The sequence below is a fragment of the Aythya ferina genome, assembly GCF_964211825.1.
Source record: "Aythya ferina genome assembly, chromosome: 16".
NCBI lineage: Eukaryota > Metazoa > Chordata > Aves > Anseriformes > Anatidae > Aythya > Aythya ferina.
In genome coordinates this window covers 11,103,242-11,118,296 of record NC_140315.1, presented here as the reverse complement: position 1 = coordinate 11,118,296, position 15,055 = coordinate 11,103,242, and the positions used below count along the sequence as shown (strand labels likewise).

Here is a 15,055-nt window from a genome sequence, read left to right as displayed (position 1 = left end):
TGTAGTAGTGAAAAAGGGCAAGAAAGGCCTCCTGTTGAAGAGCCATCAGGAGTCCGTGTCTTGCATCCCTTCACCTAGCTTAGCACGTGTACAGAAGTCCAGCGCCTAACTCAGAAATAATTCTTTAAAGTCAAGCAACAGGGCTTTGGTTGAAACAACATGGGAACTCCTTCTGTTCTGTATTCTGGGGGAATACACTTCCCCCTGCAGTGTATTCCCCAGAACGTTTAGTACCTGTCGGCTGAATGCAAACGCACAACAGAGGGTACCCCAACACAGACGGGCAGCAGGTTCTTGTGCGTCGCCTTTGAGCCCGAGCCTGAGCACCGAGCTGCTTTATGAAGCCCAGGTATGGCATTGCAACTGCAGACTTCTGAGTTCACTTGCTGATTCTCTCCCTCTCTAGGTCCAAAAATGTCCACGTTGGATTTCTCCCTTAATTCCCCATTCCGAAAGAATGGGTTGGCCTAGTAGAGAGTCCTTCAATAGTTTTGTTGGCCAAAGAGCTGTAGCCTGAAAGTCAGAAGTCTCCGTCAGCCTACAGGAAGAGAGAACACGTCAGGGGCAAATTACCTGACGTTTGGATATTTCTCTTAATTATCAAGACCAACCAGCCACACGCAAAACAGCCAACATGCATAAATGAAAGAAAGCCAAGCACGGTGTGCCAGAGCTGGTCCAACAGTTGTTCTGGTTAGCTCTAAGAGAGAATTTGAAGTTAGCTAAGGAGTGGAGAATAAGAATGAAAAAGCGATGCTCTCTCTGAGGGCTCTTTCCGCCCAAGATCTTGTCTCTAAGGACCCCAAGTTCTTTCTGGACGTGGTTCTGCAGCAGCAACAGGTTCTGCCCCGGGGGTCTCTGGCTGGTCTTTTGGGGTAAGGAAAGTGGGGGTGCCAGCTTGGCTGTCTCGGTTTCCGTATGCCCATAGATGGAGCCAGTAACCTGGCAACTGTGGACTGATTGTGTGCTCATAATGCAGCCAGGCAGGATAAAAGGCAGCGCCTCTTCCTGCGGTCATCACTTCTTGGAAGTGCAGCTGTGACGAACGAGGTAGGATACGGCTTGTCTCCAATGTTTCCAACAGCTTGTCTCCAACAGTTCCATCCTGTGAACTGGTGATCAAGCTTCACGTTCGTTAGTCAGATGAGACCAGTGAATACGAGAACGTTTAAATTTGCCTTCCTTTTAACAGGCACGAGATGAGTGCAGCGATGTCACAGGATGAACGGTCCACTGAGAAGACCCTAGCGGTAAGATTAGCTCCTTCAATCTGCACAAGTTCATGCACTTCTTTGGACATAGGTGGTCTAGTGCAAAGCTTGATACTGTTCATATGATAAATGGGCGAACAAAGGGGGCAAAAGAAACAAAAAGTGAAATGCTGCGGATACTTGAGGCTCTGCTTACCTGCAGCAGAAACTGCAAGCTCTTCATGTGATGGTGTCCGAAGCGTGCAGCTAGCTCCCACGCGCGCTTTCAGGGAGTCTTTAGTGGAGACAAGATCCTCTGGTACCATGGGCAGTGAATATTGGTCCCCAGATCGAGGGAGAAGCAGCTTCTGTTCCTCTCTCTCGCATCCCCCTGCCTCTCGTCCCAGCATGGTCATAAACTAAGGGCTCGGCTGCTCTCTGTTCTGTCCTTTCCTCTGGGTCCTGGGGGCTGGACTGCAGTGCTTGGGAAAAGGCATCAGCTTGAATGAGTTACAGCCCCATGGGCAACGTGTCGGTCCTTCTCCCACAGTGGACGTACTTCACTGAAACACAATAACTTCACGAGTGGCCAGCCAAAGTTAGGAATCACAGTCAGCAAAGATGGTATGAAAGGCTAAAGGCCACTGAAGCCCAACTCCAAATCTCTCTGGTTGTTCTTATTCCCCCAGTTTTCTCCCTGCATTTTCATAAAGGCTAAGAAGGCTCTATGAAGCCCAGGAAGCAATACAATCTACTGACAGTTTCAGATGCGCAGTCGCCATCAAGTATTTGACTTAAGAAGGAATTCCCATCAGCATTTTGTAGGGACTTCAGTGACTGTGAGCAGGTGGAGAAAGTGGCTTAAAGTCAGGTTGAGGCCTCAATTCAAATTCATTCCTGAGAAGCGCAGATGGCACAGTGCAATTTCTTCCATGAGTAGCCTTGGATTGCAGAACCCTAGCGCTTCTCCCGTGCCTCTTCCTCCCCTGTGAAATACTGCAGACCACTCAAATCCTTAGGTATTTGTCTCAAAACAAAGTAAGCAAACAAACAAAAGTCCAGTCAGTCCAACACTGCAGGCTGAAGCTCAGTCTGAAATACAAGCTATGGCACGATGTACCTGTTTCATTGGCAGGGCACGATGGAGTCATCTGACGTGACCCCGCAGAAGGGCTCTTTCCAGCTCCTTGTGAAGGAACGGGAGTCCGCCAGGGCCACAAGACCCATCTTGGTGCGCCAGCGCCCACCAGTGCCACGGTCACGGTCACGGGCACGGAAGAGACGCATCCGTGTCAAATCTGTGGAAATACTCCGGGCACGGGGTCGTATCATGGAAACCATCGAGGAGGAGCCCCTGGGCGCCCCTGGCGAGATTGAAAACTTCCCAACTTCTGACAAGGAGCTTGAGAGCCACTTCGAGAACCTGGGTGGCAGGAAGGTGAGTGCAAGAAGGTTCTGCACTTGAGAACGATTCCCCCCCCATCACTGTGGCCTTGTGATTCTAGCACCTCTGTCAACGTGAGGAAAACATGTGCAACTGTGCCAAATCTCCTTGTTTTGCAAGGAGACCACGGCAAATGGAAAGTGCGAGATACTGCTAAGCACGATGGTGCGATGAGCTATCAGCTAAGCAGCACATGAATGCACCATTCACAACCTGCAGTGCCACAGAAATTGACCATAGAGCATCCTGGAGAACACTGCTGCCAGAACAGCACCCCCTTCCAATCTGCTGCTGCCTCATGTCATTTCTGCCCCCGAGAACCCTATCAGTCTCCTACCAGTAGCTTCTAACTCCCATCCCCTTGACGTCTTCTAACAGGGAGCAGAAAGTGAGAGGAGCTCACTGTCACCAGCTCGGACTAGCGAGCCTGAGAGCAATCCAGGCATAGTGGAGTCCGGTGCTAAAAGGAGGAGGGCAGTCTTTGAGACGCTCTCAGAAAATGGACAACACAGCGATGCCAAAGGTTAGTCTGACCACTTGGATCTGCTTTCTCGCTTTAGTTGAGTGCACTCGATCTCTGTTGTGACGAGGGGCAACCACATTCTTGTCATCAGGGCAGCCCCCAGGCTGCCCAGGAAAAGAACGTGGTGTTCTTATTGATGCCAAACAAACTTTTCGGCTTTCTCCATTTTATCTGTGTGTTATGGAGGAGTGCCCGAAGCCCATTAAACACTTTTTGAGCAGAACACAACAGAACGGTGTCCTATGTTTAGAGAAGAAAACTTATGATGAAGACGACCCAAATCTAAAACTAGGATATCAAAACTATGGGCAGCATTCGTCCATTATGGAAAAGCAGGAACTTCCTATTCTCTGTTGGTGAAGATAGTTTGGATTTGGAGCCGTGCTGCTTTCGTACCAACACTTTAGCTTTTAAGCGTGGCTTTCAGGTTTCCACAAGTCGAATGCTCTGTGCTTGATGTGTTCTAAAGTAAAAGTTGCTAAACAGCTGCTAAAATGTTGGCGTTCCTGTTCGTTTTGCCTACTGCTTTTCTTTCAAGATTTGAAACACGTGCACCCACCTCCCTCTCCCCAGCTATGATGTCTGTTTGTAGTTTCAGGGGGTGGTCGAAAACTTCTCAGAGGACTTCGAGAAGCGCGCCCTCCGAAGCCTGGCAGCACGCTGCAGCTCTTTGAGGAGAATGTCTCCTTAAAGGATAAAGAGGCTCTTTATCAAGCTGCAGCGGCCAAAGCAGAGAAGAGGAACTGCTTTCCTAATCATGTAAGATCCCAATGTCTCATTATCTTCTTAATTCTACGTTTGCTTTGCACAGGGTCAGACCCTAACTGTCTTTATTTCCACAAGCAAGCTATCAGATGGCTCACGGGGTGGATCAAAATTTAAATCCGAAATTAGGAAACTTAGATAGCAAACATAGTCATCCTTCAGTCTGTGTCTACCAAATGAGATTTTTCATGCTACATGCCTCCGGTCTTTTGGACAATCCCTTTTCATTCATGGAATTGCTCTTCTTTGTCGTCCACCTTTGCCTGGACTTCACTGATGAGGGCCCTAGGCGTGAGAGAGAGCAGCAACGCGGTTATCCTATTTGCTCATGTTCACCAAAAACAGCAGCTTCTTTAACACAACAAATATTCGTTATTGACAAATAATAAAATCCTATTCAGATGCACAGTGAGCTTAGAGCTCTTGCTGCTCAAACTGAAGGATTTGAAATCGCTGCGTTATAAAACAGCGTCTGGTTAAGATAAGGTACGGGAAGAGTCCAGGTGTTTTCAAACCACACAGTTCCTGCCCACTGGCTTCTTGATTTCCTCATCGCTTTGGCGTATTCGGAGCAGATTCCTGCAGTTCCTTGGGCAGAGAAGGTTCAAATTCCCTCCTCCTGACACTGCAAAGAATGCTGCAGTTAGCTCTCTGTCCCCAAAAGGAAGAACTGTAGGAAGCCTGGCCCAAGTGAACTGTGTGGAGAACATAGGAACTGCTTCATTTACACTCGAGAACGCCTTGCCCTTTCTTGTTGACATGGACAGTACGTTCTTGCTACCAATGGAAACCAGCTGACCTTATTTAATCCCTCTAGATTTCCGAGGAGATCAAGGCCTGCACTGCGCCTGGCGGCCTGGCCGCAGTCAGGAGGCCCTTTGAGAACAGGCAGACCGCCTCCTCGAGGATGACCGATGCTCGTTCCCAGCACGAGCAGAAAACTGCAGAGGTAACAATGCAATTTGTAATACTAACCGATGAGGTCTTCCATGCTAAAGAGCTTGAGGGAAAAATCCCATGATTTGCTTGGAAAGGTCTGTGCTTTTAGTTCGAGGTATCTTCCCGTGTAAGTTAGAAATGCGTAAGATTAGACATCGGTTCATCTCATACAGTCCGAATTTGGATTTTCACTATGCAGTTGCAATTTTAAATGTAACCCGTGAAAGTGGTGGCAATAAACGAAGCTTAGCAATCAGGGGCACATAAAGAAGTATTTAGTACAGTCTGTAATTCAGCAAGTATTTCTACTGTGTGACAAACACAACTAAAGAAGAAGTCAATAAACACTTCTGCTTTTCCTTTCCTTCTCTGCTGAAGGCAATCTCTTCTTTCCTTGTTTTCATTCTCTAAATGTGTGTATTTTCTGTCACCAGTTTCTCAGATACACAGAATCTGTCCACTGGAGAAGCGATAAAAAGTGCCAAAAAGTTGAAGGCGGTATGAACCAGCCGTTTATAGCGGCACAGAAGATGGAAGCGCTAAGACAGCCAAAATCTACAATGCCTTCAGTGGCTTCCAGAATGGAAGTAATCAACACAATCCTCAAGAATCAACAGCTTCCTATAAGAAGTCCACGTCATCTTGGAGCTGGTGCACCAAATCCGGAGTGCGAAAGAAATGAATCCTCTGTGATCCAGGTGTTCCCTAATCTTAAGGAGCCACAGAGGAGGGAGCCATTGCGCCAGCCGAAAAGGAAAATCAATTTTGCAGCTTCCAGACTGAAGACCATCAATGAAATCCACAAGAGGCAAAGTAATATTCTAAGATGTCCAGACCAGCAAGAAGCTGCTTTAGTGGCTTACGATATGCAGTGGTGTGAAACCCCAGAATGCGATGGAAAGAACAAAGATGAAGCCCTCGCAGGCGACGTGTTGTGCAGCAATGCACAACACATTTCCAATAAAAACCTGTAATGACTTAAAAGTAACAGACTTGTCTGAATTTTTGCTGCCTGTCTCTCCTCCCTCCTTCAAGACTTCCCTCGTGCAAGATGCTATCAGGACAAGGCGTGAAGTTGGATGTATAAAACAGATTAAGAAGATTTTTGTCAACATTGGTACCCCAGTAAGTGCCGTGAGTAACGTGCAAGCTAGAGAAAGCGAGCCCCAAATCCCATTTTGATTCGGAAAGGCAGCTGGAGCAGAATTATGTAAAACTCTGTCTCAGACAGTAACAGAGTTTTGACAAGTGCATTTTGTGACGTGACCCTGCTGAGTGTGAGCCAGCACGGAGGCAGGAGCCGGGCAGGTGAGCTACTGTGTTGCGTGAAACACCATATTGACAGCGGTGCTCGTGTATAGGCGGTAGGGCTTCACGTGAAAGAACTTTCCTACTCAGCAGAAGGCAGTACTTGATATTTTCAGTTAAACAGAGTGAAGGATGGTCCCAATGACAAGGATCACGAGCTGCCGGGCTGTTTTCCGTGTCTGCCGTTACAAAGATAAGGATGTTTGTCTTCTTCCAGTTCCTCCTGGTTTTCTTGTGCTCCCCTTACTCTGTCTTGGACAACAAAGCCCCTGCTTTCTTTCTGGGAGGGCAGTGTGGGGGCGGCGGAAGGGGCAGTGCTGTAGCAGGAGTTCCTCACTGCTTCGTGCAAGGCTCTCACACGTTGTGAGGAACTCAACTGGCACCTCTTCTTTAGTAGCTTCTAGCAATCATGCTGTAGGACCATCCACACGTACGACAGTTTTTACTGTGATAATGGGAGCAAAAACCAACTCCCCTTACAACTCTGGATAGCTTCCAAAATACAACCCCTCCCCCCCACACATACTCCGTCCCTCTCAAGAGTAACTTCAAATGTTTAAGTTAAACCTCAAGAATAACTCATGCCCCGGAATTAAGCACCTCATTTTAGTAGAAATGGATCTCCTTTTGAAGGAACTGTTTTGTGTACTCGGGTACCAGTTCTTCTGCCTCCATTGCTTCATTTGGTGTCCCAGCCCTAAGAGTCTAGATGACAAATGTGGATTCCTCAGGAGCGTTTGTTAAGACCAAAGCTTTGGGATACGTGGAAGCAGGCTCTGACATTTTTAAATGCAGGTCTCCAGCCTGGGTTGAAGTCATGAAGGCACCAGATTGTTTTAATGGGGATCACCATGATGGTGGACCCTCTGAAGTGATATAAAAAGCAGGGAAGCTTTTTCCAACTTGTGCATCGTGGGCATGCTTAGTGAAGCTGGCTCTCAGCAGCGTTTTCTTATGTGTAGGTATGAGGACGAGAGATGGAAAGTGGGATGGAATGGTTGGGAGTTCCTCAAGGAATGCGTTTTAATGAAACAAAAAATGACATTTAAATACGGGGTTTGTTTCACTACAGATTTTTGGCAGTAGACGGGGCGCTTACTGGAATGAAATTCTGTGGAGTTGGGAAGGCTTTGGGAGATGGTGCCCAGGTGCAGTATATTGGTGCTGCCTCCTGAAGATCAGCTCTGACTTGACTCAGGCACTTTGTTGTTTCCATGCAACTGCTCAGCATGAGAAAGAAAAAACAAACAAACAAACAAACAAACAAGGAAAGCAATATATGTACCTCCGTACCCACTTCCTTTCACTGCAGTCTGTCACAGAATCACAGAATGTGTCACAGGTTGGAAGGGACCTCCAGAGATCATCTGGTCCAGCCCCCCTGTTCAAGCAGGGTCACCCCAAGCACATTACAAGGGATCACATCCAGACGACTTTTGAGCATCTCCAAAGAAGAGACTCCACAAGCTCTCTGAGCAGCCTGTTGCAGTGCTCTGTCATCTGAACTGTAAGAAGTTCTTCCTCATAAGAGGACGAAACCTCCTCCTCGTGGCTCTGTTTCGCTTGCTCAGAAATCATTCTGAAACCCACCAGCTGAATCGAGAACAATTACTAATGTAATGTGTCTAACTGTGGGTGACCCGTTTGGTGATAATCTGGAGCTGAGTAATGATACAGCAGTGCACTAAAAGTGAGGAGGGAGGTGGCTCGGGGGCATGGTGTGGCCAACAGCTAGAAAGGAGGAAGTTGGAGCTGATGGGAGGAGGGTCCCGGATCTGGTGGAGCCAATAAAACGACCCGTCTACGACATGTCTGGTGGGGAAGCCGACGGCTAACAAAGACTGGACTGTCTGCTAGCGAAGTGCAAGCGCCCCTAGAGCCACAGGAATGAGGTACCCTGGGATGTGTAAGAGCAACAGCATGTGTAAGGTTCAATTGCTTGGGAAAGAAACAAATCACGAAACAAATGGTCAAGGCCACACTTGCTACTTATTGCAATGCATCTCTTTGGTGTAATTACACAAAACTAGAATAGCATCGTTCCTTGCGCCAGGAGCTGCTCTGCTTGGCTGTGGGATTGACTGTGGAACAGACGCCCATTGGTGCACCCCAAGCATTTTCCTCGGAGGGGTCTCCGCTCTCAGCTGCTCACCAGGACCTCCTGAAGCTGTGGACAAATGATATTAAGTGATATTTTCTTGTGGTATGAATGAGAAGTGCAAGAGGCCTCTCTGCGTGACGGTGTGATAGTGCTGTGCAAGTGAGATGCAGCATCTCTGCGAAGCAACATCCCTAGTGCTTAGTGGTTTGTTGAGTGATGTAGATTCTAGTAGGCACGCTGCTTTACATAACTCTGCATGTGATTTTCACCCTGTTGCTTCTTGTACCGTGCGTCTTGCAATATCTGCGGTGATTGTTAGGCAATCTATCAAAAGCGTTTGGTTGATCGAAAATAAAAAAGGGGGAATTGTGGGAAAGGAATTTGCAGGTAGCTCCGCGCTGTTTCACACGTCCCTGAATGAGAGATAATGAGGAAACCAGCGGTAGAAACAAAAACTTGAGCAAGGTTGAGATAAAGGCAGTTGGCTACAGTGTTAAAGATGATCTCTGGGGCAGTGGCCAGTTGCTGGCTGGCTTGAGGCACGTGTCTGAGGGTCTCTAACCAATTGTATGAGAGATTTGGGCACGTGGAGAGTGCGTGGGGCTACGGGGAAAGTATATGTAGTAGTGAAAAAGGGCAAGAAAGGCCTCCTGTTGAAGAGCCATCAGGAGTCCGTGTCTTGCATCCCTTCACCTAGCTTAGCACGTGTACAGAAGTCCAGCGCCTAACTCAGAAATAATTCTTTAAAGTCAAGCAACAGGGCTTTGGTTGAAACAACATGGGAACTCCTTCTGTTCTGTATTCTGGGGGAATACACTTCCCCCTGCAGTGTATTCCCCAGAACGTTTAGTACCTGTCGGCTGAATGCAAACGCACAACAGAGGGTACCCCAACACAGACGGGCAGCAGGTTCTTGTGCGTCGCCTTTGAGCCCGAGCCTGAGCACCGAGCTGCTTTATGAAGCCCAGGTATGGCATTGCAACTGCAGACTTCTGAGTTCACTTGCTGATTCTCTCCCTCTCTAGGTCCAAAAATGTCCACGTTGGATTTCTCCCTTAATTCCCCATTCCGAAAGAATGGGTTGGCCTAGTAGAGAGTCCTTCAATAGTTTTGTTGGCCAAAGAGCTGTAGCCTGAAAGTCAGAAGTCTCCGTCAGCCTACAGGAAGAGAGAACACGTCAGGGGCAAATTACCTGACGTTTGGATATTTCTCTTAATTATCAAGACCAACCAGCCACACGCAAAACAGCCAACATGCATAAATGAAAGAAAGCCAAGCACGGTGTGCCAGAGCTGGTCCAACAGTTGTTCTGGTTAGCTCTAAGAGAGAATTTGAAGTTAGCTAAGGAGTGGAGAATAAGAATGAAAAAGCGATGCTCTCTCTGAGGGCTCTTTCCGCCCAAGATCTTGTCTCTAAGGACCCCAAGTTCTTTCTGGACGTGGTTCTGCAGCAGCAACAGGTTCTGCCCCGGGGGTCTCTGGCTGGTCTTTTGGGGTAAGGAAAGTGGGGGTGCCAGCTTGGCTGTCTCGGTTTCCGTATGCCCATAGATGGAGCCAGTAACCTGGCAACTGTGGACTGATTGTGTGCTCATAATGCAGCCAGGCAGGATAAAAGGCAGCGCCTCTTCCTGCGGTCATCACTTCTTGGAAGTGCAGCTGTGACGAACGAGGTAGGATACGGCTTGTCTCCAATGTTTCCAACAGCTTGTCTCCAACAGTTCCATCCTGTGAACTGGTGATCAAGCTTCACGTTCGTTAGTCAGATGAGACCAGTGAATACGAGAACGTTTAAATTTGCCTTCCTTTTAACAGGCACGAGATGAGTGCAGCGATGTCACAGGATGAACGGTCCACTGAGAAGACCCTAGCGGTAAGATTAGCTCCTTCAATCTGCACAAGTTCATGCACTTCTTTGGACATAGGTGGTCTAGTGCAAAGCTTGATACTGTTCATATGATAAATGGGCGAACAAAGGGGGCAAAAGAAACAAAAAGTGAAATGCTGCGGATACTTGAGGCTCTGCTTACCTGCAGCAGAAACTGCAAGCTCTTCATGTGATGGTGTCCGAAGCGTGCAGCTAGCTCCCACGCGCGCTTTCAGGGAGTCTTTAGTGGAGACAAGATCCTCTGGTACCATGGGCAGTGAATATTGGTCCCCAGATCGAGGGAGAAGCAGCTTCTGTTCCTCTCTCTCGCATCCCCCTGCCTCTCGTCCCAGCATGGTCATAAACTAAGGGCTCGGCTGCTCTCTGTTCTGTCCTTTCCTCTGGGTCCTGGGGGCTGGACTGCAGTGCTTGGGAAAAGGCATCAGCTTGAATGAGTTACAGCCCCATGGGCAACGTGTCGGTCCTTCTCCCACAGTGGACGTACTTCACTGAAACACAATAACTTCACGAGTGGCCAGCCAAAGTTAGGAATCACAGTCAGCAAAGATGGTATGAAAGGCTAAAGGCCACTGAAGCCCAACTCCAAATCTCTCTGGTTGTTCTTATTCCCCCAGTTTTCTCCCTGCATTTTCATAAAGGCTAAGAAGGCTCTATGAAGCCCAGGAAGCAATACAATCTACTGACAGTTTCAGATGCGCAGTCGCCATCAAGTATTTGACTTAAGAAGGAATTCCCATCAGCATTTTGTAGGGACTTCAGTGACTGTGAGCAGGTGGAGAAAGTGGCTTAAAGTCAGGTTGAGGCCTCAATTCAAATTCATTCCTGAGAAGCGCAGATGGCACAGTGCAATTTCTTCCATGAGTAGCCTTGGATTGCAGAACCCTAGCGCTTCTCCCGTGCCTCTTCCTCCCCTGTGAAATACTGCAGACCACTCAAATCCTTAGGTATTTGTCTCAAAACAAAGTAAGCAAACAAACAAAAGTCCAGTCAGTCCAACACTGCAGGCTGAAGCTCAGTCTGAAATACAAGCTATGGCACGATGTACCTGTTTCATTGGCAGGGCACGATGGAGTCATCTGACGTGACCCCGCAGAAGGGCTCTTTCCAGCTCCTTGTGAAGGAACGGGAGTCCGCCAGGGCCACAAGACCCATCTTGGTGCGCCAGCGCCCACCAGTGCCACGGTCACGGTCACGGGCACGGAAGAGACGCATCCGTGTCAAATCTGTGGAAATACTCCGGGCACGGGGTCGTATCATGGAAACCATCGAGGAGGAGCCCCTGGGCGCCCCTGGCGAGATTGAAAACTTCCCAACTTCTGACAAGGAGCTTGAGAGCCACTTCGAGAACCTGGGTGGCAGGAAGGTGAGTGCAAGAAGGTTCTGCACTTGAGAACGATTCCCCCCCCATCACTGTGGCCTTGTGATTCTAGCACCTCTGTCAACGTGAGGAAAACATGTGCAACTGTGCCAAATCTCCTTGTTTTGCAAGGAGACCACGGCAAATGGAAAGTGCGAGATACTGCTAAGCACGATGGTGCGATGAGCTATCAGCTAAGCAGCACATGAATGCACCATTCACAACCTGCAGTGCCACAGAAATTGACCATAGAGCATCCTGGAGAACACTGCTGCCAGAACAGCACCCCCTTCCAATCTGCTGCTGCCTCATGTCATTTCTGCCCCCGAGAACCCTATCAGTCTCCTACCAGTAGCTTCTAACTCCCATCCCCTTGACGTCTTCTAACAGGGAGCAGAAAGTGAGAGGAGCTCACTGTCACCAGCTCGGACTAGCGAGCCTGAGAGCAATCCAGGCATAGTGGAGTCCGGTGCTAAAAGGAGGAGGGCAGTCTTTGAGACGCTCTCAGAAAATGGACAACACAGCGATGCCAAAGGTTAGTCTGACCACTTGGATCTGCTTTCTCGCTTTAGTTGAGTGCACTCGATCTCTGTTGTGACGAGGGGCAACCACATTCTTGTCATCAGGGCAGCCCCCAGGCTGCCCAGGAAAAGAACGTGGTGTTCTTATTGATGCCAAACAAACTTTTCGGCTTTCTCCATTTTATCTGTGTGTTATGGAGGAGTGCCCGAAGCCCATTAAACACTTTTTGAGCAGAACACAACAGAACGGTGTCCTATGTTTAGAGAAGAAAACTTATGATGAAGACGACCCAAATCTAAAACTAGGATATCAAAACTATGGGCAGCATTCGTCCATTATGGAAAAGCAGGAACTTCCTATTCTCTGTTGGTGAAGATAGTTTGGATTTGGAGCCGTGCTGCTTTCGTACCAACACTTTAGCTTTTAAGCGTGGCTTTCAGGTTTCCACAAGTCGAATGCTCTGTGCTTGATGTGTTCTAAAGTAAAAGTTGCTAAACAGCTGCTAAAATGTTGGCGTTCCTGTTCGTTTTGCCTACTGCTTTTCTTTCAAGATTTGAAACACGTGCACCCACCTCCCTCTCCCCAGCTATGATGTCTGTTTGTAGTTTCAGGGGGTGGTCGAAAACTTCTCAGAGGACTTCGAGAAGCGCGCCCTCCGAAGCCTGGCAGCACGCTGCAGCTCTTTGAGGAGAATGTCTCCTTAAAGGATAAAGAGGCTCTTTATCAAGCTGCAGCGGCCAAAGCAGAGAAGAGGAACTGCTTTCCTAATCATGTAAGATCCCAATGTCTCATTATCTTCTTAATTCTACGTTTGCTTTGCACAGGGTCAGACCCTAACTGTCTTTATTTCCACAAGCAAGCTATCAGATGGCTCACGGGGTGGATCAAAATTTAAATCCGAAATTAGGAAACTTAGATAGCAAACATAGTCATCCTTCAGTCTGTGTCTACCAAATGAGATTTTTCATGCTACATGCCTCCGGTCTTTTGGACAATCCCTTTTCATTCATGGAATTGCTCTTCTTTGTCGTCCACCTTTGCCTGGACTTCACTGATGAGGGCCCTAGGTGTGAGAGAGAGCAGCAACGCGGTTATCCTATTTGCTCATGTTCACCAAAAACAGCAGCTTCTTTAACACAACAAATATTCGTTATTGACAAATAATAAAATCCTATTCAGATGCACAGTGAGCTTAGAGCTCTTGCTGCTCAAACTGAAGGATTTGAAATCGCTGCGTTATAAAACAGCGTCTGGTTAAGATAAGGTACGGGAAGAGTCCAGGTGTTTTCAAACCACACAGTTCCTGCCCACTGGCTTCTTGATTTCCTCATCGCTTTGGCGTATTCGGAGCAGATTCCTGCAGTTCCTTGGGCAGAGAAGGTTCAAATTCCCTCCTCCTGACACTGCAAAGAATGCTGCAGTTAGCTCTCTGTCCCCAAAAGGAAGAACTGTAGGAAGCCTGGCCCAAGTGAACTGTGTGGAGAACATAGGAACTGCTTCATTTACACTCGAGAACGCCTTGCCCTTTCTTGTTGACATGGACAGTACGTTCTTGCTACCAATGGAAACCAGCTGACCTTATTTAATCCCTCTAGATTTCCGAGGAGATCAAGGCCTGCACTGCGCCTGGCGGCCTGGCCGCAGTCAGGAGGCCCTTTGAGAACAGGCAGACCGCCTCCTCGAGGATGACCGATGCTCGTTCCCAGCACGAGCAGAAAACTGCAGAGGTAACAATGCAATTTGTAATACTAACCGATGAGGTCTTCCATGCTAAAGAGCTTGAGGGAAAAATCCCATGATTTGCTTGGAAAGGTCTGTGCTTTTAGTTCGAGGTATCTTCCCGTGTAAGTTAGAAATGCGTAAGATTAGACATCGGTTCATCTCATACAGTCCGAATTTGGATTTTCACTATGCAGTTGCAATTTTAAATGTAACCCGTGAAAGTGGTGGCAATAAACGAAGCTTAGCAATCAGGGGCACATAAAGAAGTATTTAGTACAGTCTGTAATTCAGCAAGTATTTCTACTGTGTGACAAACACAACTAAAGAAGAAGTCAATAAACACTTCTGCTTTTCCTTTCCTTCTCTGCTGAAGGCAATCTCTTCTTTCCTTGTTTTCATTCTCTAAATGTGTGTATTTTCTGTCACCAGTTTCTCAGATACACAGAATCTGTCCACTGGAGAAGCGATAAAAAGTGCCAAAAAGTTGAAGGCGGTATGAACCAGCCGTTTATAGCGGCACAGAAGATGGAAGCGCTAAGACAGCCAAAATCTACAATGCCTTCAGTGGCTTCCAGAATGGAAGTAATCAACACAATCCTCAAGAATCAACAGCTTCCTATAAGAAGTCCACGTCATCTTGGAGCTGGTGCACCAAATCCGGAGTGCGAAAGAAATGAATCCTCTGTGATCCAGGTGTTCCCTAATCTTAAGGAGCCACAGAGGAGGGAGCCATTGCGCCAGCCGAAAAGGAAAATCAATTTTGCAGCTTCCAGACTGAAGACCATCAATGAAATCCACAAGAGGCAAAGTAATATTCTAAGATGTCCAGACCAGCAAGAAGCTGCTTTAGTGGCTTACGATATGCAGTGGTGTGAAACCCCAGAATGCGATGGAAAGAACAAAGATGAAGCCCTCGCAGGCGACGTGTTGTGCAGCAATGCACAACACATTTCCAATAAAAACCTGTAATGACTTAAAAGTAACAGACTTGTCTGAATTTTTGCTGCCTGTCTCTCCTCCCTCCTTCAAGACTTCCCTCGTGCAAGATGCTATCAGGACAAGGCGTGAAGTTGGATGTATAAAACAGATTAAGAAGATTTTTGTCAACATTGGTACCCCAGTAAGTGCCGTGAGTAACGTGCAAGCTAGAGAAAGCGAGCCCCAAATCCCATTTTGATTCGGAAAGGCAGCTGGAGCAGAATTATGTAAAACTCTGTCTCAGACAGTAACAGAGTTTTGACAAGTGCATTTTGTGACGTGACCCTGCTGAGTGTGAGCCAGCACGGAGGCAGGAGCCGGG

The 15,055-nt window shown here is 47.8% G+C and overlaps 2 protein-coding genes across 2 annotated transcripts; both read left to right on the top strand.

Annotated features, from left to right (window-relative positions):
- The first annotated feature begins 1,103 nt into the window (after positions 1-1,103).
- On the top strand, positions 1,104-5,839 carry LOC311445612 (uncharacterized protein). Its single transcript, XM_084537905.1, has 6 exons — positions 1,104-1,250; positions 2,326-2,628; positions 3,013-3,157; positions 3,750-3,916; positions 4,740-4,871; positions 5,296-5,839. The coding sequence occupies exons 1-6, from the start codon at positions 1,200-1,202 to the stop codon at positions 5,833-5,835; spliced, it is 1,338 nt and encodes a 445-aa protein (XP_084394031.1). The 5' UTR covers positions 1,104-1,199; the 3' UTR covers positions 5,836-5,839.
- Positions 5,840-9,992: 4,153 nt separating this feature from the next.
- Positions 9,993-14,728, top strand: LOC311445973 (uncharacterized protein). The gene is made up of 6 exons (XM_084538596.1): positions 9,993-10,139; positions 11,215-11,517; positions 11,902-12,046; positions 12,639-12,805; positions 13,629-13,760; positions 14,185-14,728. The coding sequence occupies exons 1-6, from the start codon at positions 10,089-10,091 to the stop codon at positions 14,722-14,724; spliced, it is 1,338 nt and encodes a 445-aa protein (XP_084394722.1). The 5' UTR covers positions 9,993-10,088; the 3' UTR covers positions 14,725-14,728.
- Positions 14,729-15,055: the final 327 nt, after the last annotated feature.

Excerpts from the sequence above, each read along its gene's own strand:
- LOC311445973 (XM_084538596.1), top strand. The coding sequence starts at position 10,089 with ATGAGTGCAGCGATGTCACAGGATGAACGGTCCACTGAGAAGACCCTA. Across the intron at positions 12,047-12,638 it reads ACAACACAGCGATGCCAAAG|TTTCAGGGGGTGGTCGAAAA; the intron begins GTTAGTCTGACC and ends GTCTGTTTGTAG. Across the intron at positions 13,761-14,184 it reads ACGAGCAGAAAACTGCAGAG|TTTCTCAGATACACAGAATC; the intron begins GTAACAATGCAA and ends TTCTGTCACCAG.
- LOC311445612 (XM_084537905.1), top strand. The coding sequence starts at position 1,200 with ATGAGTGCAGCGATGTCACAGGATGAACGGTCCACTGAGAAGACCCTA. Across the intron at positions 1,251-2,325 it reads CCACTGAGAAGACCCTAGCG|GGCACGATGGAGTCATCTGA; the intron begins GTAAGATTAGCT and ends TTTCATTGGCAG. Across the intron at positions 4,872-5,295 it reads ACGAGCAGAAAACTGCAGAG|TTTCTCAGATACACAGAATC; the intron begins GTAACAATGCAA and ends TTCTGTCACCAG.